We start from the raw sequence: 20,250 nt of genomic DNA on the forward strand, positions 1-20,250 counted from the left end.
CTGAGACTGAGTAGGATACATCGTACGCTAGTCCATTTTGAGCCGCACTAAGCGGTATCGATAACCCATCCCGCCAGGCTGGCAGTCGACAGTTCACCTGAAACCGCCTACAAAGTGTCAAAGAAGACACGCGGATACAGATGCCAACTAGATGTCGCCCTTCCAGCCGTGCTTACAAGAGACAGACGCCTGAGGTAGGCGGATAGAGTCGACGCCAGTCGTACTCACCTCTTGTTTCCAGGCAGCCATTCAAGCACTGCTGACTCCAGCCTTCTCTCGACTCCTAATCAAAACTCATATTTTGCTTCCCGCCTGCTTTGCCCTCCTTGCAAAAGGTTCGCTCTCACTTTAATTGTACGAGCATTGCTTTTCCTCCACTTACGACATCCTTCCGGGAACCAGCATTCGTCTCCTCGCCCCGGCTCACAATGTTCACACGTCTGAAGAAACGATTCTCGCACCCAGGGTCGAAAAACAAAACTGATCGTCCGACTGCTCCATCTCCTTCATCCATCAATTTCAACAGTTACCTCAACCGCGACCATACTCGGGGATTCCAAACCCTGATTGCTCGAGCCCAGCGTGAACGAGCCATTCAGATACGGAAACGCAGCATCTCCGTCGACCGCGAGGACAGAAGAAGTACGACGAAGACGCAGAATCAATCGCCACTTTTCGCAAAGTTGCCCGTTGAGCTGAGAATCAAGATCTATGAGATGGTTTTGTGCGAGACGGGACAGGTGAATATCATCGAGTCTTGGAATCGCCATGATCCTTCAAGGTTCTACGGCAGGACCTGCCTTGTGCCAGTGGTGTATTGCCGAGAGCTTGCGAGGGGTAAGAGATGCACAGTGCAGAGCAATATCCTTTTTACCTGTCGAAGAATGTGAGTACTCGAACGATATGACAGCTCGCCAAGCAAGCCATTAACCTGCCCCAGCTATCGCGAAGCCATCGATATTTTGTATTCTGGCAATGCTTTTATCTTCTGGGACCGTGACAACTTTATTCTATTCTCCAAGACCTTGGTCCCGCACCGTCTGAGGAAGATTAGGGTAATCTGCGTTCAGGAATTTGATCCTTGTTGGAGGCCACGATTTCAGTCCTTTCGCGGGAGCGAGTTCTGGCCCTTGGCATTCCCCGACGACCTCGTTTCTGAGTAATCTCTGCTCAGGGATTACAAACCACGTCACACCACAGCGGACTTTTCCCTTGCAGCGTCCTCTAGAAAGGTAAACTGTGATGTTTGTGGTAGGGAAAAGCACAACGCTAAAGCCGCATAGTCTCTACAAAGACCGAAACCATCCGAACCCTCCTCTTCGCCAAGACGGCGGAATCCGCCCGTCCCCAGATTTCCCCGCGTTGATCGTCGCTCGCAGCACCGCAGATTCCTAATTCGGCATTTGACCGACATGGCCGTTAACGATCCTCGTGGTAGTGCTCCGCAGCGGTGCTCTTTGGCCCGAGCTGCTTCGCAGCAATCTTCAGCCGAGTTCCTTCGGAGGTATTCTCGCGTGGCCCATAATAGAGTCCGCTAGTACCTCTTGCCTCACAAGACTGTCCGATATCACCCTCTCCTTACTTAGCCCAATGCTCGGAGGTCACGATGGCAGTATCTATATCTCATCTTTCCTTTGAACATCATCTTCCAGCGTTTGGTATCGCCGAGACCCAGCCTCGCATTTCTTGGAGATTTGAGGGTACCGCAGTTGACTGGGAACAGACGGCATATGATATTGAAATCACCCGCGGACTTGATGGCGTCCCAAATGTCTTCAACGTTAATTCGTCGGAATCAATCCTAGTGCCATGGCCTGATATACCACTTGAGGCTTCGGAAACGGCAGCTGTGAGAGCTCGAGCCTACGGAAGAGACACTCAGTCGTCAACGGAATGGTCGGACTCTTTTACCGTGGAGACGGCCTTGTTGAGTACGGAGGATTGGGCGGGCGCGATTCCTATTGCTGCAGATCGACAGACGGAAACCGACGCGCCCAAGCGACCGATTCTATTTAGGAAGACCTTCGATGTTAGCTCCAACGTCACGTCCTCCCGACTATACATCACCGCCCTCGGTCTGTATGTGGCTGAGATTAATGGGAAGCGCCTCAGCGATCACGTCCTTGCCCCTGGGTACCAATCTTACAACTACCGACATGTGTACGATACATACGATACCACGCAGCTTTTGAAATCCGGCAAGAATGCAATTGGCGTCACCGTTGGGGAAGGATGGTACGCTGGGCGCTTTGGCTTCGGAAAGCAAGAGCGGAACCTTTATGGGGACACGCTTGGGTTACTGTGCTTGCTCACCATCACTCAAAGCGATGGAACTAAGCAGACTGTCGCGAGCGATCTCACGTGGCACGCCAATACTGGTCCAATTATCACGTCAGAAATATACGATGGAGAAGTGTACAACTCTACGCTACAAATTCCGGGATGGTCCTCTACGAACCTCGATGAAAGTAACTGGCTAGGCGTGAAACAACTGCCTGCACCGGAAGGTAATCTCGTTCCCTCGGATGGAGCACCTATCCGGAGGCTGGAAGAGGTCAAGCCAAAGGAGATCTTCCTGTCGAAGTCCGGCAAGACGGTCGTAGATTTTGGGCAGAACCTTGTCGGTTGGTTGAGACTCGCCGTCACCGGTCCATCGGGTACCAACATAACCATGGTTCATACAGAAGTGATGGAGAACGGAGAAGTCGCGACGCGGCCATTGAGGTCCGCCAAAGCGAGGGATACTCTCATCCTCTCTGGAAATGGAACACAAACCTGGGAACCGTCATTCACTTACCATGGCTTCCGCTACGTCCAGATCACAGGGTGGCCCAACCAAACAGCGTTGACCGGCGACTCTATCACCGCACTCGTTGTTCACAGCGCCATGGAACGAACCGGCTTCTTCGAATGCTCCCACGATCTCCTTACTCGATTCCACGAGAACGTCCTCTGGAGCATGAAAGGTAATTTTCTCGGGGTGCCAACTGATTGCCCCCAGCGTGATGAGCGTCTGGGCTGGACCGGCGACGCTCATGCCTTCATGCCAACAGCGAACTACCTTTACGACGCCTCTGGCTTCTGGCGCGGCTGGCTCAAAGACGCCTGGTCGGAGCAGAGCCGCAACGACGTCTTCATCCCGCCTTACTATATTCCCACAGACGACATCTCGGACACAGATCGTGAGCGCGTCCGCACACCGACCGCGGTATGGGGAGACGTAGTGGTTGGCAATCCCTGGGCTCTCTACCAGACTACGGGCGATAAGCAGATGCTGGAGGACCAGTACGCCGGCGCGCAAGCCTGGATCGACAAAGGAATCCCACGCAACGAAGCTAGCCTATGGAACAGATCGACGTTCCAATTTGCTGACTGGTTGGACCCGAAAGCGCCGTCTGACGACCCCGGAGCGGCAACGACAGCTAAACATCTCGTCGCAGATGCATACCTCATCCAAATGACACGTCTACTCTCCAACATGTCCACGGCGCTTAACAAAACCTCCGAAGCCGAAATATATGCATCCCAGCATTCGGATATAATATCCGCTTTCCACGCTGCCTGGACCGACCCCTACGATACCATCATCGCGAACGTCACGCAAACCGCGCTCGCCCTCGGCCTCGCTTTCGACATCTTTAATACTCCTGAATCCCGTCAAGAAGCCGCATCCACCCTCCAAAATGTAATCGCGAATAACTCCTACCTTGTTGGCACGGGCTTCGCAGGCACCCAACAGCTCGGCTTCGCGCTCTCTGGCATCAATGCCACCTCCGACTTCTACAAAATGCTGCTGCAGACACAGGTCCCGTCGTGGCTCTACCAGGTTGTCATGGATGGTACGACGACCTGGGAGCGCTGGGATAGCTTGCTCCCTAACGGCAGTGTAAACCCAGGTTCCATGACGAGCTTCAATCACTATGCTTTTGGCAGTGTGGCGGACTGGGTGCATCAGAAGGTGGGAGGCCTTGCGCCTGCAGAACCCGGGTGGAAGACGGTGAAGGTGGCTCCTGAGCCGGGTGGTAATATTACCTGGGCGAAGGCAAGTTATTTGGGGCCGTACGGGTGGGTGAACAGTAGCTGGACGGTGGAGGATGATGGATTCCATTTAGCGGTCAATGTCCCACCCAATAGTAAGGCGGAGGTGGTGCTTCCTGGTGGTGGAGGGAACACGACAATTGTTGGCAGTGGACGGAAAGATTTCCTCGTTGAGGGGTATAAGATGTCCACTTAAAACGGGCATGTCGTATATCTATGGGCACAAGCAGAGCCTCCGTCGTGCGTATGCGCGGTAATGAACACCAAAAGTTTTTCTTATCAGTTCATTCGGCGCTGTTTTCCAGTCAAAGCGTTAAGTCTGATGCTGGTTGACAGGTGACCTTGCTTACCAGCATGCTTGGATATCCTGATTCACACTCTCAACCAAGGGTGATGTCAAGTTTCTCTATAGCAACCTCTCCCCATACCCCCTTCTCGACCCTTCCCAAAGCCTTTCGATAGGCTATCCCATCTACCCACTCGATCCAGAGGACATTGATAAACTCATACAGCCCCTTGTGTCTCGGGCACCCTTCCCGGTTCCACTCATCGAAGCTCTTCTCCTCAATCGGCTGATTCTCAACTGCGCCGGCAGAAATCTCAATGAGTTCAAGACGTCCTCCGTGCTCTGTTCTTATAGCTTCTATGAGATCTTCAAAATCTGAAGGGATACAATTCAGTCGAAGGACTCCCACCCATCGTTCCTCCTCACTAAGGAGTTCTATTGCCGGACAGCTTGAAGCAAGAGTTTGGTATGTTGGACCCGCCTTGAGGAGAGCATGGCGGGTCGTGCAATGTAGAAAGCGGGCGCTGATTGGAGGTATATGCGCGAGGTATTGGTTGCGAATGGGGATAGGATAGCGGAAGGGGTGAGAGGGGTCGCAGTGGTGATGGAACAAAACCCGGTCCGGACCATTGGGGTTCGCCACCGCAGACCAACCTGAAGGTAAAGGAGCCAATGTGTTACCGAAGATTGGACGCGCAAACTCGGAGCGGATCTGGACTTCTTTCCGAGCGGATGTCCGGTCCAGAGAGTAGAACCATTTGACTGTACTGATCGTCTTCCAGGAACATTGCTGGTGAGGGTTATCTTCGTCATCCGCTTCCAGGAGATAATTGGCCGCAGACCGCCAGCTTTCTGAGTTCAAATCTCCAGCCCAGGCAGCCCACGACCATGATGGAAGCACTGCTTCGGAATCAGACAATTTGACGCTTTTCCGACGGCACATATATATCCAAGGCTGCCAGAGAAGAGCAGCATCAAAGCACATTTGTGGGAGACCGGAAATAAAACCGCCGGGGTAGATGCGGCTCAGGTGTGATAGGAGACCGGCGAATGCATCCAGTACGTCTTCGGGATATGACAAATTGCGCCGATTGAACATTGAGACAAGCCGCGCATATCTGAACATATCTGGCCAGGACGAGCATTCGAATCCCGTGCTGGGAATGTCTCTGATCAGAGGTGCCTTCGGGATTTGGGCCAGGAATTGCGCAGTTAATGGGGTGGTGGTGGACACGTCCTGGGACTCGTGGTAGGCCGCGCAGAAGCATTCCCAATTAACCGTATCGTTATGAAATACGACTCTGCGTTTGGAAAACAGATATTCCTGGAAGGTCCAGCTCCTAGAGTACCATTTGGTGCGCATGAGGTGCATCGCCTGATCCAGCAATATCTCTTTGCTACTATCTCCGGGTGGTGTGTTCGACATAGGTCGGGAAGTGCTCGACAAATTGATGGGTCTCTTGCCATATAGTCCATCCGTGGGATCTTCACCTTGGGCAGCGACAAGAGTGAAATAAGCCCCCGCATAAATATTTCCCATGGCGTTCAGTTGGCTTTGGTTTGCTGGGCCTTCGTCTTGGACGATGCAGAATCTGTCAATCCATACGTATCTTTCCCCAACACTGCGAACAAGCTCGATGGCGTCTCTGATTGTGCGTGGGAGTGTAACAGTACTAGGATCGTAAAGCCCGCCCCGCTCTTGTAACTTAACAAAGTTTTCATTCGTCGTAGAAGCAGATATGCTCCCACATCCCCATACGTAGCTGAGTGCAACGTACTTGGCTCTTGGGAATGCTGCAACAAGGCACCCGTCTTCCACATCGATCAGCCAGAGCGGACCATTCCAGCCCCGCGTATCTGACCGCAAGCCATTGCCGCATCGGTCACCGTGTAATTGAAGGCAAGTTTGCAGCCAACTTTGGATCACGTCCGTAGAGATGAACATCTCCTTGTCCCACCGAGTGGAATCTGGTGAATCCTCCACTCCTTTCTCAACGTAGGGTACGAATGGAAGAAGGTGGGGTGGCATCCTCTTCTCATCTCCAATCAGTTCCACAAGGCGCTGACTCGGTGTGGGACATTTTTCCGGGTAAGACTCATCGGCAAAAGGACTTAGATATCTCTTGGAGCGCTCGGGTTCCTTTTCCGGTTCCTCATCCAACCGCCGAGCAAGGCCAGATCTCGCAGCGTTGGTGTCGCAACAGTCGGGTCGTTTCTGGCCGCATTCGAATCTCCGAGACCCCGTACTAGCTTTTCTATAGCTATTATGGCTGCTTGGCACAGGAGGGGACATGGCATATGAAAGCCGTCTCTCGTGGTGTAGGGGAGGAATACCGACCCACGCTTTGTATCTTTCGGAGTCTGCTCCCAGGTGGGGAGAGTGTTCCTCCCTTTCGACGGAAGACGGCCGCCATGACGATGAATAAGCTATTCCAAGGGATGGACCAGCATAATATCGCGCGGAGTTGTCCATAGGGTCAACCAGAGTGTAAAGCTGCGTCGAGCCCACATTAGACGACTCGACCTTGTATTCGCGTTGTGGCGCGCCTTCTTCGGGGGATTCTCCAAGCATAGTTCGTTATAACGAATTCAGCGATGATGTTGCGTAATCTGCCTTGAAAGATCGAGAAGAGGAAGGCCGAGCTGGAGTTGGGTCAAGAAGATGATTGCCTAGCGCCACGCAGCCCTCGAGCGTTATCATTGGCCAGTCTTGGGGGACGGCTTCGAAAAGCAACAGCGACTGCGGCGGGGCTTTCATTCGCCTGCGTGCAACCGGAAAGGTAGTTTGGCGGATTGAAAATTATGATTTTGCTAACTTGTAGTACTTAGGTAGGCGAAAATCGAGCAATACGTATTGTATTGGAAGGCACTTTCCGTATTGTCATGAGACTTAACAGCCTACTTACCACCCACCCCCACCTCTACCAAAATCTTCACATGGCTTTCTTTATCATTGATCAAAGCCTTAATCCCGCCCTCTACCAGGCTCTCTAACTTGATTTTGCTTGTGATCATCTTTTCAGGCTTCAAACTCCCTATGCATCACATTAGCGACCACCGCCTGCCGAGACGAGTGAATATAACTCACCATCAGCGAGATGATCAATTACAGCCTGGAAATCCTTTCTCTGGTACCCCAATACCGCAGTATATTTGGCCTCCTTAAACACCAGTATGTTCGGCTGGAAGAGGACTTCTCTTTCCCAAATCGCGACGTTCACCACCGTTCCTCTTGCTCGTACCGCTTGACAGGCTGTCGTTATGCTCGCGGGCACGCCGGCGCAGTCGAACACCACATCCGGCCCATCAGAACCGCTAAGCTCTTTACTGATAGCCACGAGATTATACGTCTTCGGATCCAGAACATGGTGCGCCCCAAACTCCCTTGCAAACCTTTGTCTGGACTTGGACACCTCACTCATGATGATCTTCTTCGTCTTCAGAGCCACAAGGCACTGCACGACCGCGAGTCCGATCGGGCCACCGCCCAAAACAAGGACAGTTGAATCCTGCGTCAGCGGCGCAGCAGATATGGCATGCCACGCCACGCTCAGTGGCTCCACTAGCGCTCCAACATCCAGCGGTATGCCATCCGGTAGCTTGAGTATCGCCCTCTTAGGTACGACGACTGAGTCGCTTAGCCCACCTCCGCCGCCGCTCAACCCAACGAAGCCGCCTTTGTAGCATACATTTTCCACCCCGGAAGTGCAGGCCGAACAGGTCCCGCAGTAGAGCGTGGGTTGTACGACGACATGTTGGCCCGGTGTGAGGGAGGCGACGCCGGGTCCGACTTCGCTGATGATGCCCGAGAATTCATGGCCGAGCGTTATTGGTATCGTGTCGTGGGTTATTGGATGGGGCTTTGTGGGCGCGAAGGTCGGGCCGCCGAGGTATTCGTGGAGATCTGTTCCGCAGATTCCGACGTAGGACGGGGCGACCTAAGCGTATTTCTCAGTGTCGGGGCCATACCATCTCATGAATGATACCGAAGAGTTTACAGAAAACGAGTACGAGTGTTAGAGAAGAACGTACTCTGACTTGTCCCTCTCCACACTTCTCCACTTCCACATCTTCAATCCGGATATCTTCTTTTCCGTAGTATCTCGCTGCACGCATGATGATGTAGTAGTAGTCCCAGGTGCAATTCCCTTCTCTTGTTCACCCGTGATAACTGTATTCACAAACGCCGACTCGAGCGCACACATCGCACCAAAAGGGCTCCTTCCGGAAGCGCAGCCAGGACTTCTCTAGTACTTGTAGACGCAGACGTCGGGTCCTTCAAGATCCAGCAGTAAGGTACTTAGGTAGCGTTGGGACGCTCCCCGCAACGGTGCCTCATGTTTTAAAGCGGAGCAGGCGGATCCTGACGTCCGCGCCGTGGAAAATGTTTGCCAGCCGCATGACGCGTAAATGGGCGTCGGGTACGGGGCTGCGTGGGATGAAATTGCGTCCGTATGGCCGATGCGGTGTGGTCGTCGTGGGTGAGAGCTAGGGGCGATGAGGAATGGTGTTGTGTCAAGCTTTGCGGGGGTGGGGTTCCGCTTGTTGGAGCTCCGGGTTGCCGATTGGGGTATGCCTGTTCGCAGTCCGCGCTCACATAAGAAAGAAAACGAGGACGGCTGCTACAATTTCAGTCTTTTCTTCATGGTGGAAGTGCTGTATGAGAAAGCGGGCGAGAGTTGCTAACGCTAAGTGATATGCTGAGCATAACTGTCGCCGATGTGCTCCCTCTCAACTAATTTCTACGCAGGACTGTATACATTAGATTTGCTCTGTGATTATCTATTACTACAGAAAGTATAGCCAGTACCAAGTCTAATCCAGAATAGTTCGGCTCATTCCAAGGCGAGGCGAGGCTGGGGGGAGCTCATCGACCCCTCTAGTCCATAGTATCCAAACCGCTCGGCTTCCCACTCCGGCGCAAAACGCACTTCCTTCTTCCCAATCTCAAAATGCCACCGCGACGGAACAATTTCCCAGCGTAGTCCTTGCATATCAGTCCCGTGGCTCGGGCCTCCGGCAACACCAGACCGACATCCCCTGGCTTTGAGTCCGACACCGTACTCTCTGTGGACTCCAAGCGAAGGCAGTACAACGTTCCAGGTGCTCCCTGGTATGGCGTAGCACTTGTGCAGCGACAAGGTGCTGATGCGCGGGATATGGCACAATTCAAATATGTCCCACTGTTATTTCTTCCTCTACCGTCCTCCGAGTATCACAGAGCAGCAGTATCACTGCTGCGGCCAACACCTGACATCAAGCAACCGGAAGGCTCTGGAAATCTGGCCGGTAGGCGTCCAAGGGACGTATACTTGAAACACATCCAGGCCGCGGATATCCCGAAGAGGTCTTAGAGAATAAATGTTATCGAGTTCGTGAGAGTTCATCCTAGGCTTCCCGCTGAGCTTGATTCGAAGCTCCCTTAGCCCTTTCATCCTGGCAAGCTCTCGGCAAAGCGACAACCATTCGGCGTGATACTTTGCGCTGAGTTTGCCCTCGAAATGCAAGGGTTGATCTAGATCCCAGTAGAGGCGCACGGATCGGATAAGATCGAGACGCGTGGGAAGGACGGTTGATGCAAACCAGGTGAAGCAATAGAGGTCGTTAAACGAGAACGTATTTTGGGTATAGGCTAGGTCGATGGTCTCGGAATAGCTGTAGGGCGTGTGTCAGCGTTGCAAACTAGTGGTAGTCATTCTACGATGGGAGGCTTGCTTACATTCGCCGACACGTTTTCGCCAAAGCTAGTATTCCGAACACCTGGGGAGCTGAACCTACAGGGTAGGGATTTCGCCTTCCAGGTGAACAAGGCCAGCAAGTGATTGCAGGACCGGTACAGTAGTCTGTGGGGTCGCAGACACGGCACAAGGTGTGCTGGAGTCTCTTCTCTTTACAACCGATATGTACGACGGCACTACCCATGGCCTCGGACCATATCTTCTGTCGCAATTCTAGAGGTAACCTAAAGAGAGCGGAATCGCGCTGATCCAGCGTCTTTTGCTTGATTGTGAAACTGGGCCACTGGTTGGTGCTGCTCTGGAGCGGTAGAGTTAACGTCCGGCTTCGTCGGGCCAAGGGCCGTGGGGCGTTCTTCTGCCGCCATTCGTACTGCTTCAGCTCGTACGGTTTCTTTGGTATCTTCTTCTTCATATCGTCGCACACTTCAATCGCCCCGAAACAGCACCATATAGAGGCACAGCAGAACCAGTAACAGGGGCAGCAGAAGGTCGCGAAGAGGCATTCACCGCGGCCGTGGTGGTAGTCGGCCTCGCTTAATTCGCCGCACTGGGGAGGCGGATTCCAGTAGCAGGGGCACATGGTGGTAGTATTTGTGGAGTGTGGAGTTGATGAAAAATGGTTGTTGAGTTTCGCGAGATGTCTTGATGTGAAGTACCCCGCTCAGGAGCGTGTTCAGGTTGCAATCTCGTATTCGACCTGCTCGGGCTGCGCCACGATTCATCTGCGGATACGAAAGGGCTCGCATTCCTCGGACTCTACTGCATCTCCGTCGTACTTTACAAATCCGTTGACCCTAGAACATGTGTAGGAATCTTTCTAACAGAATAAACTTTTCTCAGTCACATCTACAGTCTCCTCCCTATCCTGCTTCAGTAATCGCTTCGATATGCCACTATTCCCGTCAGCATTCGATGCTCTCGCAGATGTCGAATAGTCGAACTTACGTCCAATACTCTGCTTGTCTAGATCAAATTCGGCGTACAAGCCTGCGAAGAACGCAGCACCCAGCAGAATGTAGTCTGGATGGTGGCTATCCTCATACAGTGGATTGAATGGCAATATGCACCTCTTATGCCCTTCGGGATCAACCACCTCGTGCATGTACTGCCAAGGTGAAAGCATAAGCCGGTGCTGCTGGGTTCCCAAGGTAAATGTTACATTCGGAAAGCGATGCCGCTCCTCGCAAGAGAAGTCATCGAGCCAGTCCGCCCAGTGCAGGTGCTCAGCGATTTGATGAGCAATGTGCGAGGGGAACATCATATTGGTATAACCATTCGTGAGGACGGCGATGTAACGTGGTAGGGCAATCTCGAGCGGGCCCTTATCGCGATATGAGTCTAAAGAAAAGCTAGAAACTGCCACTTGCCATCCCGCTGATGCAAAAGGGATGAAGTTCGAGTCATCGCCATCCGGAGGATCGTTGATGAGAGGAAGTGTGATGAGAGAGTTGCGGAACGCATCGTCTACACCGCCGAGAATCAATTCTCCCTCCTCGTCGTCTGTGCGAGGGTGCCTGAGAGCGAAGACATTCCTCTCGAGGACTTTCTGTTGGACCATATTTTCTAGAGGGCTAGTGACGTTGAAGTCATCGTAAGTATTGGTGGCGTGGAAGCGCGCTAAGCCCAAAACGCTGTCGTATTGCTCGTCCCAATCTATGAGGTAGGCCGGACGCCACATTGTCGCTTCCTGAAATTCTTGTCCAGCCACTGAGACTCCGTCAATGTGTACGGTGTCCCGCGATAGGTTTCCCCAAGTATAGACGCCATAGTAGTGAAGTCTTGCCGGCGTCAGGTCAGGTTGATAGGTTGACGAAACCGTGGAGTTGTACATTAGGTGGGGGAGGCAATATTCTGCTTCATACGAGTCGTTTGTGCAGTTCCAGGAGGGCACAAACAGGTTTGATTGGGTGATGTCGACAATGGCTCTAAACGGTTGAGCTGGGTTTCCGATGGATATACTGGTAGTGTACATCAACTGGTATATTACGGAGTATTTCTGGGTTCTTGCTTTTTTGGAGTGGTCGCCATTTAAGCTTAGCTCTTCCTCGAGCTGGGACGCAGAGGACGGAGCGAATACATCCTGTCGCCCGTCAAGAATGCGCTTCCAGGTTTTTGGTACGTTTGCCTAAGATGCAATTAGCCTCTCGGTATAGTGCAATCCAAATGGTGTAAGTATCTCACTGTATCGATTGCCTCGTACTCTCCACTAACGGCGCTAGCTGGGAAAACGAACTTTCCAGTGACCCTTCTCAGCGGAACGTGTATTTTGCTTCCAAGCAGACAATGCGCAAAAGCGATCTGGAAAGCACAGTGCCAGATGAACCTCCAGGTTTTTCTCATGTTGAAAGATCGGCTCTTTTGCGCTGTTGGGGTAAACACGAGAGTCTGAAAGAATCTTTAGAACTTGAGCGAGAATATGTCAAGTTGTCGCTTATTAACACCTGGCATGAAAGGCGGAAACTCCAAGGCAGATTTCACAAGGCTTGGTATTAGCCCTACGCCTCACACATGATGAACCTCAATCCTGCAACATCGCCGGTAAGGTCCCTCACACCCTAGATTCCTCCATACACTAACAAAGGATGAAACGCTTCAATATTCCAGTGAGACAGTATTTCTACAATCCGGCGGCCATTGCGCAGTAGAACAGCCAATCGAAAGACACCGCGGATCGCAGTAACTCGAAAAAGACACAGGTCATGTATGTATCCTGGTGGCGTTAAAACTTCTCCATCTAGCTGTCTTCTTTTCACATGTCATTTGATAAGATGACACTTCACTTGAGTCATCTCCAGTCATATGGATGTAAACCAGTGCCCCAGATCTGTTCTCTTTCCATCTTGAAAGATGTCAGTTCATTGCTTTACCCCATAGGTAAGGTCAACTGTGTCCAGTTATCGGTGTAGCTTCTCAGGATGCCTCCCTCACCGCCACTTGACAGACAGCGGCGCAGGAGGAAGCAACAGGATCTAAACAGGAGTTAAGCGGAATAGCACTCGAAGCCCAGTTGCCAGAGATGTATATTCGCATCGCTTTGATTAGTGTCCGCCAGGTCCATCTTCAAAGAGGAACAATCCTTCTGAAGCTGCCGTTCCACGGCCATGATTCCTAGCCATCGCTGGACCAACATATTAAAGCGAACTTGAGCATCCAAATCGTAAGTACACTAGCTTTGCCATCTTCCATTCGAATTCGCGATGGTAGCCCACCAAGCACTTCTATTTATCTTCAGTACCTTATGTACAACCCCCGCGTCTTCCAGGTTGAGTACATGCTAACGGGCTATGCCAGGTACCTTGCCAGGATGCAATTCACAAGACACGGCTCTATCGGAGACTCTTGGGCAATCACTGACAGCAAACGCACCACAAATGACGGGCTCGACCATTGCCACTGCTGCTGCTGCCATTCGAACAAGGCGATTTTCGACTCCAGACTCTGCCAGCCCCGATGACTCAGACGAGTACACCCCTTGGTACACAATAGACGGAGATAACATGACCATAAGCAACATCATCCGACCATACATCAATAAGCCTTATCCTGAAATACGCCAATGGAAAGCTCTGGGCGACTCTTTTTCGGCCGGTCCAGGTGCAGGTAAAGATTGGGAAAGGGAAGATCCACATAAGTGTATGCGGCATCAAAACGCTTATCCGCCATCGTTATGGGGCGATCCTCGGTTTTTCTACCCGTCACCGAACCCCGCAGAGCCTGACAGACAGACTACCTTTGACTTTTTCTCTTGCACAGGTATGACTCAACCCTTATCCTTCGAAAGGACGCGAGTAAACTGACTCCCACACAGGTGCTGTAGCCCCTGATCTAATCAATCGGTATAAACCCAATCAGCAAGTCTCACGGGTAAATGAAGAGGATGAAATAGTCACACTCTCCATTGGTGGCAACGATGTCGGATTCGTCGATATACTCAAAGCATGCGTCTACAAATTCTTCAAAAATGAAGATGCATGCCCACGGCAATTGGCCAAATCGAGAGAATTAATGTATGGGAGTCAGTTAAGGAGGTCTCATGGTGCAGTTTCCGATGGTATCTACAATAATATGCGGTGGCGGAATCGAGATCCACATTACACTGGCGTTTATCAGACAGGATATTCGCAATACTTGGACGCCTACACCTCTCAATGTGATGAGGTCAGCTTTATACCTTGGTTACCGAACGGCCCCAGCATGACAAAGGAGCTCCGATCGACACTCAACAATCTGGTTCATCAAACCAATTACGTCCTGCAGTATTACACCAACTGGTTGAATCTGAAGTACTACAATGACCGACCACCTGGCGACGACTCACGATATGCACCTTTTCTGGACTGGGTTGACTTTGACATCGTTTACAATTCACATCGATTCTGTCGCGAAGGAGCCGACGAACCAGACCGACACGACCGCAACATTTGGTTTTTCCACTTCCTTGATGGGTGGCTTAAGGAAGGAAATGGGACAATTCCGGGTGAGCCAAACGGAGATAACCAGACTACACAAGTTGTCCCTGAATGGATTGCACAGACGTTTCATCCCAAATCGGCTGGTCACCGGGCAAGCAAAGACCTGCTCTACCTCAAAACCAAGTTCGAAGTGTTCGCCAGGAAACTGAGCGGCAAAGTAAAACGCATCTGGATGGTTGGGGATGACCAATGTTACCCTTCACATCACCCGAACTCGGGCTTCTATGGAGGCTTTAGGTTACCTCTCCAGCACATATTATTGGACCCTCATTTCTATGGCTGGGACCACTTCGACGAAGGGATGACTGCTATGATTCCTCATTGGGTTGGTTCCCAAGGCTACCTCGGCGCTAGACACGACTGTTATAGAGGAAGCCAGATTAACGAGATACACGATCTTATACGAGCCTCGCCAATGCATAACGAAAGACAAAAGGTGGTTGTACTTGCGCTAGGAACGATGGATATCTTCCTCGGCTATGATCTCGAAAACGCCCATCGCAGAGTCGGCGCTATCCTGAGGACTATCTTCTATCACGATCGCGAAGCTGTGGTCCTAATCAACCACCTACCAATGTTTGGAAAAGAATATCAAGGCGAGAATCTGGAACGCAGGGAAGGTCTACAGCGAGTGGTTGAGTTTAATGCCCGACTTTCTGGACTCGCCAACTACTGGCGGACTCGATATAACAGGCGCGTGCTTAAGGTCTCTCTTCCACTGACAACGGTGGAGAAGAGAGACGTTTTTCTACCCGATAGGCGAGGCTACACTGCCATTGCGTGGAGCATTGCGGAACAGCTAGTTATGGCGGGGTCAATGAACTGGATTACTGATGACTCGAATGACGACGAAACACCAGGTCCAGCGGTCCCTGGCCCTCCAAATCCAGGCGAATCTCAGGCACGGCGAGCGGACTCTCCGTCATCGAGGGTCCATGAGAGGGAGCTGCCGAGTCGCAAAGCTATTCCCCCCCAGTATCAGCTACTACCCGATCCGGTAAAGGACGGCACTTTCATTTGCACACAGAAGCGACCCGACGGCGCACCAAGCGGCGACGATATTCTGGCTTCTCTTTTTCAAGGCAAGAGCAGGTTCGATTGGGCCCATCAGGTTGTCTGCAACACTACCGAGATGTGCAAGAACAGTATATTCGATACATCCGTAAGTAATATCTAGTTTGTCTATTAATGCAAAAGCACACGAAAGCTTGCTGACACTAATGCAGCCCGAAGCTTACTGGGATTGGAACAAGGCCCCCAACGGTACCATGTGCCTTGGAGGAGGAGGTGCTGATGAATGGCCCGATGCCACCCAAATCATGATCGTGCGGCCGAAAGGAGACTTGGATATAAACGGCGGGGACGTCTGCTTGATGGGCATGCAAGTAAGAATGCTCCGCGCTCTAACGTTTTGGACTGGACATTGATTAATTCCAGGCCTTGGTGCACAAGTGCATCGGAGAGGAAGGCTACTACGGGGGATACTTCTTTAGTCCTGGAGACGGCGACAAGTTCCTGTACAACGTGACCAATCTGGTAGACCAAACTTGGTGAAGGTTCGCAAGAGCATCATCGCTAATTCTCTACAGAACTACCAGAACAGTCCTCTCGAGAAACCAAAGTACTTCAAAGAACCCATCGACATGGCTTGGGCTGAAAGGGTTATATTCGAAGGCGAGAAACCAGATACCTCCCTCATTTACAGCTCTCCAAACCCATTGCCAACAGATTTGGATGACGAATGGATTTAATTTGGGTTGGAATGAAGCGGAGTATGGTGAAGAGGGGCGTCGATATAGTCTTCTTTATTTGGATTTTTGTTCGAAATGGAGTATAATGCGCGCAGGTCCGCAAGTGGACTATACCCAAGTAGAAAGGCACAAACTAGTATTGAATGTCAACTTTTAGCTACACGAGGTTTGCCGCCAATGCGCTCCCTTCTAGGGCTGTCAAGCGGCTATTTAGACTCACTCTTGAGCATCCCTATGCTAAACGGAAGGAGTAGTCCTCACGCGTTCGGATAGAGAGGCTAGGCATGTTGGGTCGCTTTGCACAGAATGCCGTGTTCAGCCCCCTTTGCGTACTCCAGAAGCCACCGAAGGTGAGCTCGGCGTAGCGAGAAGATGTTAACTTGCCGCTTAGGTTGCTATGCCTTACACATGACCACTCCTACCAGTGAACTTCCTTTCCTAACTTCTCCTTCCTACATTTTTTTCGCTTTCCGGCTTCTTCCATGCGCTCTATCCACCTATCCTTTATAGATACCATCCAATGATCCTACTCAAATTTAGTGATAGAGTACTTAGCATGCGTAAAGCTATCTTTGATGAAATGCACAATGTCTACAATAAGACTCTTACCCACCTCAAAGAAAACTTCTTCGTTCCACGGAACCCGACCAAGCCATTGTTCCATGTATCCGTAGACGGCGACATCGTCAAGCGATCATCAACATGAAAGTTCGATGGCTTCTAACGTAGGAAACGTAGCATACCACCATATCTCGTCCGATTCCTAACAAGCCGCATACATGGCCAGAGCCACAAAAGCCACCAAACCAACACGTAAGAAGGTATGCCCACGCTCTCCTCCCAATTCAGCCATGCCAGAGCCATGCCACACATGCTCCGAAGCCCGCTGGAAAAGGTACGTAAAAAGCACAGAAAACAACACCTTCGTCCTAGCGCACCGCCACCTACCGGCCGGTCTGCAAGACCACGGCTTCGACGAAATTGACCTCCCCAATCCACCAGCAGGCGACCTGACAAACGCCGTCCACCCGCTCTTCGCGGCAGACAAATGGCCCCTCGAGGGCTTCCCAGACGACGACCTCTGGGGAAGCATGGACGGTATGCTACGTATGGCGTCGCTAATGCTGCTGAGTGAACCAGTGCTAGCCATCCTGCGGAAGATCAGGAACGGCACCCCAAGAACAGATCCACAATCCAGCCACGATTTTCTCGAGTACACTCAGCCCGCCACTACAACAGCAAGAACCACAACTAACACAGCCATCCAGACTGACCTGACCATCCTATCCACCAAACTCCGCTTCCTCTTCGGCGCCATCCCTCCCACCGGTAAGTCAGGCCAGATCCACGCCATGCACATGGTCTCCCTCAGCGAACTAGGCACAAAGTACCCCATCCGCGGCGCCACTACCGCGCTAGCCAGCAACGGCTCCACGCACTCCATCCTCCTCAACGACGCATACAAGACGTATCTCCGTCGCCGGGACTCCAGCCGCTCGCCCTGCCGCGATCTGCGCACCAACTTCGTAGGCGCCGTGTCGCTCGTGCACGAGCTCACCCACGCCTTCTTCGCGCGCGACCGCACAGATGGGATCGAAGACTATGTAGAGTCGTTCCTTAGTCGCATCGCGGCTCGCGCTTCAGAAGGCCACGCAGGCGAGCTCGGCGTCTCGAGAAACGCAATCATGCACGCGGACTCGGGCGCGGAGCTCGAGTACAACGGGGTGGGTCTGGCGCATTGCAATGGGGACCCTGTGGTGCGGCTTGAGGCTCCGGGGTTTGTCACGTATCCGTTGGATCCCGGCTGGATGCACAGGTTTAGTACTGCGGCGTTTTGGGAGGGCTTGGATGATGTGCCGCAGGAGAGGAAGGGGAAGGCGTTTTGCATACCGAGGGGGGCCGGGGTGCGCTGGACTGTTGGGCGGAGAAGAGAGAATGAGGAGTGGAGGTGGGTAGGGAGACACAGGCCGAGGGTAAGGAAGGGTACAATTAGGACGTTTAGGATGAAGGAGTATAAGCGCCTTGAGGATCTGCTCTTGGATGTGATGCCGTGAGCGACTGGTGATGAAGAGGAAAGGAGACGGGGAAGAGTATATCGATTGAAAGAGAAGTCCCGATACATAGACTAGGAGCATAGAATATCATCAGTATAAGTAGACGCGCGTACGCTTTAAACGGCTGGTTTCGAATGATTGTGGCACTAGAATACTGCGATCGCGCCGGGTGGACTTCCAATGCCGCCCTTGACGTGCAACGGGGCACTCGTGAGGAAGAAGGTATATCGGCCATTCTGCTCACACATCTTGCTGAGCTTTTCCAAATCCCACATCTCACCAATAGGCGTGCCCCACTGCACGAGCAGCCACTCGTGCAGGCACCAACCCTCATCGAACTTCGGAGGCCAGGCCTCGAACGCAAGGGTGTCGCCAGCCACACACGCGAAGTGGTGGTCGTAAAGCCAGCGGACCGACTTTTCGCTTCCCTGCATACCGATGGCGATGCTATTCTCTTGGGTGCCGGCTCTGCGCTCAGCTGCGGAGGCATTGCTTAATCTGTTAGCTCCCGCCCTGCAAAATAATGATCAGGGACTTACTCATGCCACCGCACGTATCCGCTTCTGATGATCATGATGTCGCCCGGTCTAGTAGTCGTCCCCTGCCACTTCAACGTCGCCTCCAGGTCCTCTACTGTGATCTCATGGCGCGTCACCGGGCTCGGCGCCTCTCCGTTATGCGTTTCATACCACCGCAGCCAGTCTACGAGCACACCTCTGCCCACGATGCCACCGCGCTCACACCAGTTATGGATTCCGTTCGTGTCGGTCCTCGTGGCTTCCTCGTGGGTCAAGCCGTTGTAGTACTTCTGGGTAGCCTGGTGCGCGAAATGCTTCAAGCTGTCCCACTGACTTCCAGACTGAGTGTTGATATAGAGCTCGTCGTCCATGGCCTTAAAGTTGAGCGTCTCATTCAGGTCGATCTTCGTCTGGCTGAACTCTTTGCGGTTGAAGCCAGGGAACTCGACATTGTGGAGCGGCCAGTCGAGCTGGACGTGTTCGCCGGACTGGATCTCGCGGGAGGCAGCCTGGACGACGGCGGGGGTGAGGAGGTTGATTGCTGCAGCGACTATTGTTAGCTCGGGAGTCTGTCATAAGCGGCTATACGCACTTCCAATCTCATCCTTCTTCCCGTCTTTGTCAAAGAAGCCCCATATGCAGCCCTGCGGCTCTCCATCTACCTTCGGCAGTTCGTCGAAAGCCGGGAACTTGTGTCCAGCTCCGGCTGCTCCCCAGGTCAGGCTCGACGCGACCGCGGAGAGGCGGTTTTGGGCTGACTTGAGCGCCTCCGTCATATTTGCTGAAGTCTTTCGGATCCGGGCTGTAGAAATATCGAATACTCAGGTTGTAGGTGCCGCACAATGGCGCTTTATGGGTTCCGCGGGCCATGGCTCCAACCCCGCATGGCGGCCACGCGCCAGCCACTGTGCGGAGAGGCCTGCTCGATACGGTTTCTCATGGCGTGATGACGTCTAATTACGGCGGGTGCCCCGTGAAGCGCCGAATTACGTCGACGAGTCGCGTTACCTGACCGAGGCGGTTCAATGGTTGAGGTCGGCTTCCGACGTGCGGAGAGCGCCTGCTCCGAAAGACGGGGCCACCGCTCCATATCATTCCAGATCGTGTGGTCGTGGAAAAGCTTTGTGCAACTTTGGTGTCTTATGGTTCCGGCTCGAATTGGTGGTTACTAAGTAATCCGCGGTGACATCTGGGCTGATCCGTTTTGCCTGCAGAATCTGTGCTACAACTGGAGCATATTCCACCCCCGTGTGACCAAAAGAGGTGCTGGCCCGAACTGGGCGAGCATTACCGTATTTCCCCACTCAACGCACAGACCCCACTCAACGCACAGTTTGAGGATGGCCATCACCACTACTTTTGAAGCTGTACAGCCCTATATAGATCTAATTAT

At 52.5% G+C, this 20,250-nt stretch overlaps 9 protein-coding genes across 9 annotated transcripts; 4 read left to right on the forward strand and 5 right to left on the reverse strand.

The window, feature by feature from the left end:
* Window positions 1-313: 313 nt before the first annotated feature.
* Window positions 314-1,176, forward strand: BU26DRAFT_248751 (uncharacterized protein). Its single transcript, XM_033821110.1, has 2 exons — window positions 314-886; window positions 941-1,176. Exons 1-2 carry the CDS (start codon window positions 429-431, stop codon window positions 1,161-1,163), a joined length of 681 nt encoding a protein of 226 aa, XP_033687024.1. The 5' UTR covers window positions 314-428; the 3' UTR covers window positions 1,164-1,176.
* On the forward strand, window positions 1,164-4,320 carry BU26DRAFT_248762 (glycoside hydrolase family 78 protein). Its single transcript, XM_033821111.1, has 2 exons — window positions 1,164-1,232; window positions 1,284-4,320. Exon 2 carries the CDS (start codon window positions 1,607-1,609, stop codon window positions 4,232-4,234), a length of 2,628 nt encoding a protein of 875 aa, XP_033687025.1. The 5' UTR covers window positions 1,164-1,232; window positions 1,284-1,606; the 3' UTR covers window positions 4,235-4,320.
* BU26DRAFT_248741 (HET-domain-containing protein) lies at window positions 4,299-6,337 on the reverse strand. Its single transcript, XM_033821109.1, has 2 exons — window positions 4,389-6,337; window positions 4,299-4,332 (listed from the first exon to the last, which is right to left on the reverse strand). The coding sequence occupies exon 1, from the start codon at window positions 6,267-6,269 to the stop codon at window positions 4,419-4,421; it is 1,851 nt and encodes a 616-aa protein (XP_033687026.1). The 5' UTR covers window positions 6,270-6,337; the 3' UTR covers window positions 4,299-4,332; window positions 4,389-4,418.
* Window positions 6,338-7,112: 775 nt separating this feature from the next.
* Window positions 7,113-8,799, reverse strand: BU26DRAFT_479459 (GroES-like protein). Its single transcript, XM_033825668.1, has 3 exons — window positions 8,357-8,799; window positions 7,413-8,262; window positions 7,113-7,359 (listed from the first exon to the last, which is right to left on the reverse strand). Exons 1-3 carry the CDS (start codon window positions 8,438-8,440, stop codon window positions 7,223-7,225), a joined length of 1,071 nt encoding a protein of 356 aa, XP_033687027.1. The 5' UTR covers window positions 8,441-8,799; the 3' UTR covers window positions 7,113-7,222.
* Window positions 8,800-9,132: 333 nt separating this feature from the next.
* On the reverse strand, window positions 9,133-10,689 carry BU26DRAFT_516736 (uncharacterized protein). Its single transcript, XM_033828403.1, has 2 exons — window positions 10,044-10,689; window positions 9,133-9,979 (listed from the first exon to the last, which is right to left on the reverse strand). The coding sequence occupies exons 1-2, from the start codon at window positions 10,640-10,642 to the stop codon at window positions 9,556-9,558; spliced, it is 1,023 nt and encodes a 340-aa protein (XP_033687028.1). The 5' UTR covers window positions 10,643-10,689; the 3' UTR covers window positions 9,133-9,555.
* Window positions 10,690-11,011: 322 nt separating this feature from the next.
* On the reverse strand, window positions 11,012-12,028 carry BU26DRAFT_397716 (acid protease; the record flags this gene model as incomplete). The annotated part of the gene is made up of 1 exon (XM_033822762.1): window positions 11,012-12,028. A coding segment is annotated over one exon (1,017 nt), but the record flags the coding sequence as incomplete, so codon positions are not given.
* Window positions 12,029-13,433: 1,405 nt separating this feature from the next.
* Window positions 13,434-16,285, forward strand: BU26DRAFT_590367 (uncharacterized protein; the record flags this gene model as incomplete). The annotated part of the gene is made up of 5 exons (XM_033834764.1): window positions 13,434-13,815; window positions 13,871-15,696; window positions 15,761-15,919; window positions 15,972-16,070; window positions 16,124-16,285. The coding sequence occupies 5 exons, from the start codon at window positions 13,434-13,436 to the stop codon at window positions 16,283-16,285; spliced, it is 2,628 nt and encodes an 875-aa protein (XP_033687030.1).
* Window positions 16,286-17,136: 851 nt separating this feature from the next.
* Window positions 17,137-18,302, forward strand: BU26DRAFT_561807 (uncharacterized protein; the record flags this gene model as incomplete). The annotated part of the gene is made up of 2 exons (XM_033832956.1): window positions 17,137-18,237; window positions 18,288-18,302. 2 exons carry the CDS (start codon window positions 17,137-17,139, stop codon window positions 18,300-18,302), a joined length of 1,116 nt encoding a protein of 371 aa, XP_033687031.1.
* Window positions 18,303-18,379: 77 nt separating this feature from the next.
* Window positions 18,380-19,875, reverse strand: BU26DRAFT_602494 (uncharacterized protein). The gene is made up of 3 exons (XM_033835358.1): window positions 19,450-19,875; window positions 18,879-19,398; window positions 18,380-18,831 (listed from the first exon to the last, which is right to left on the reverse strand). Exons 1-3 carry the CDS (start codon window positions 19,631-19,633, stop codon window positions 18,486-18,488), a joined length of 1,050 nt encoding a protein of 349 aa, XP_033687032.1. The 5' UTR covers window positions 19,634-19,875; the 3' UTR covers window positions 18,380-18,485.
* Window positions 19,876-20,250: the final 375 nt, after the last annotated feature.

The sequence above is a fragment of the Trematosphaeria pertusa genome (assembly GCF_010094035.1).
Source record: "Trematosphaeria pertusa strain CBS 122368 unplaced genomic scaffold BU26scaffold_4, whole genome shotgun sequence".
Lineage (NCBI taxonomy): Eukaryota > Fungi > Ascomycota > Dothideomycetes > Pleosporales > Trematosphaeriaceae > Trematosphaeria > Trematosphaeria pertusa.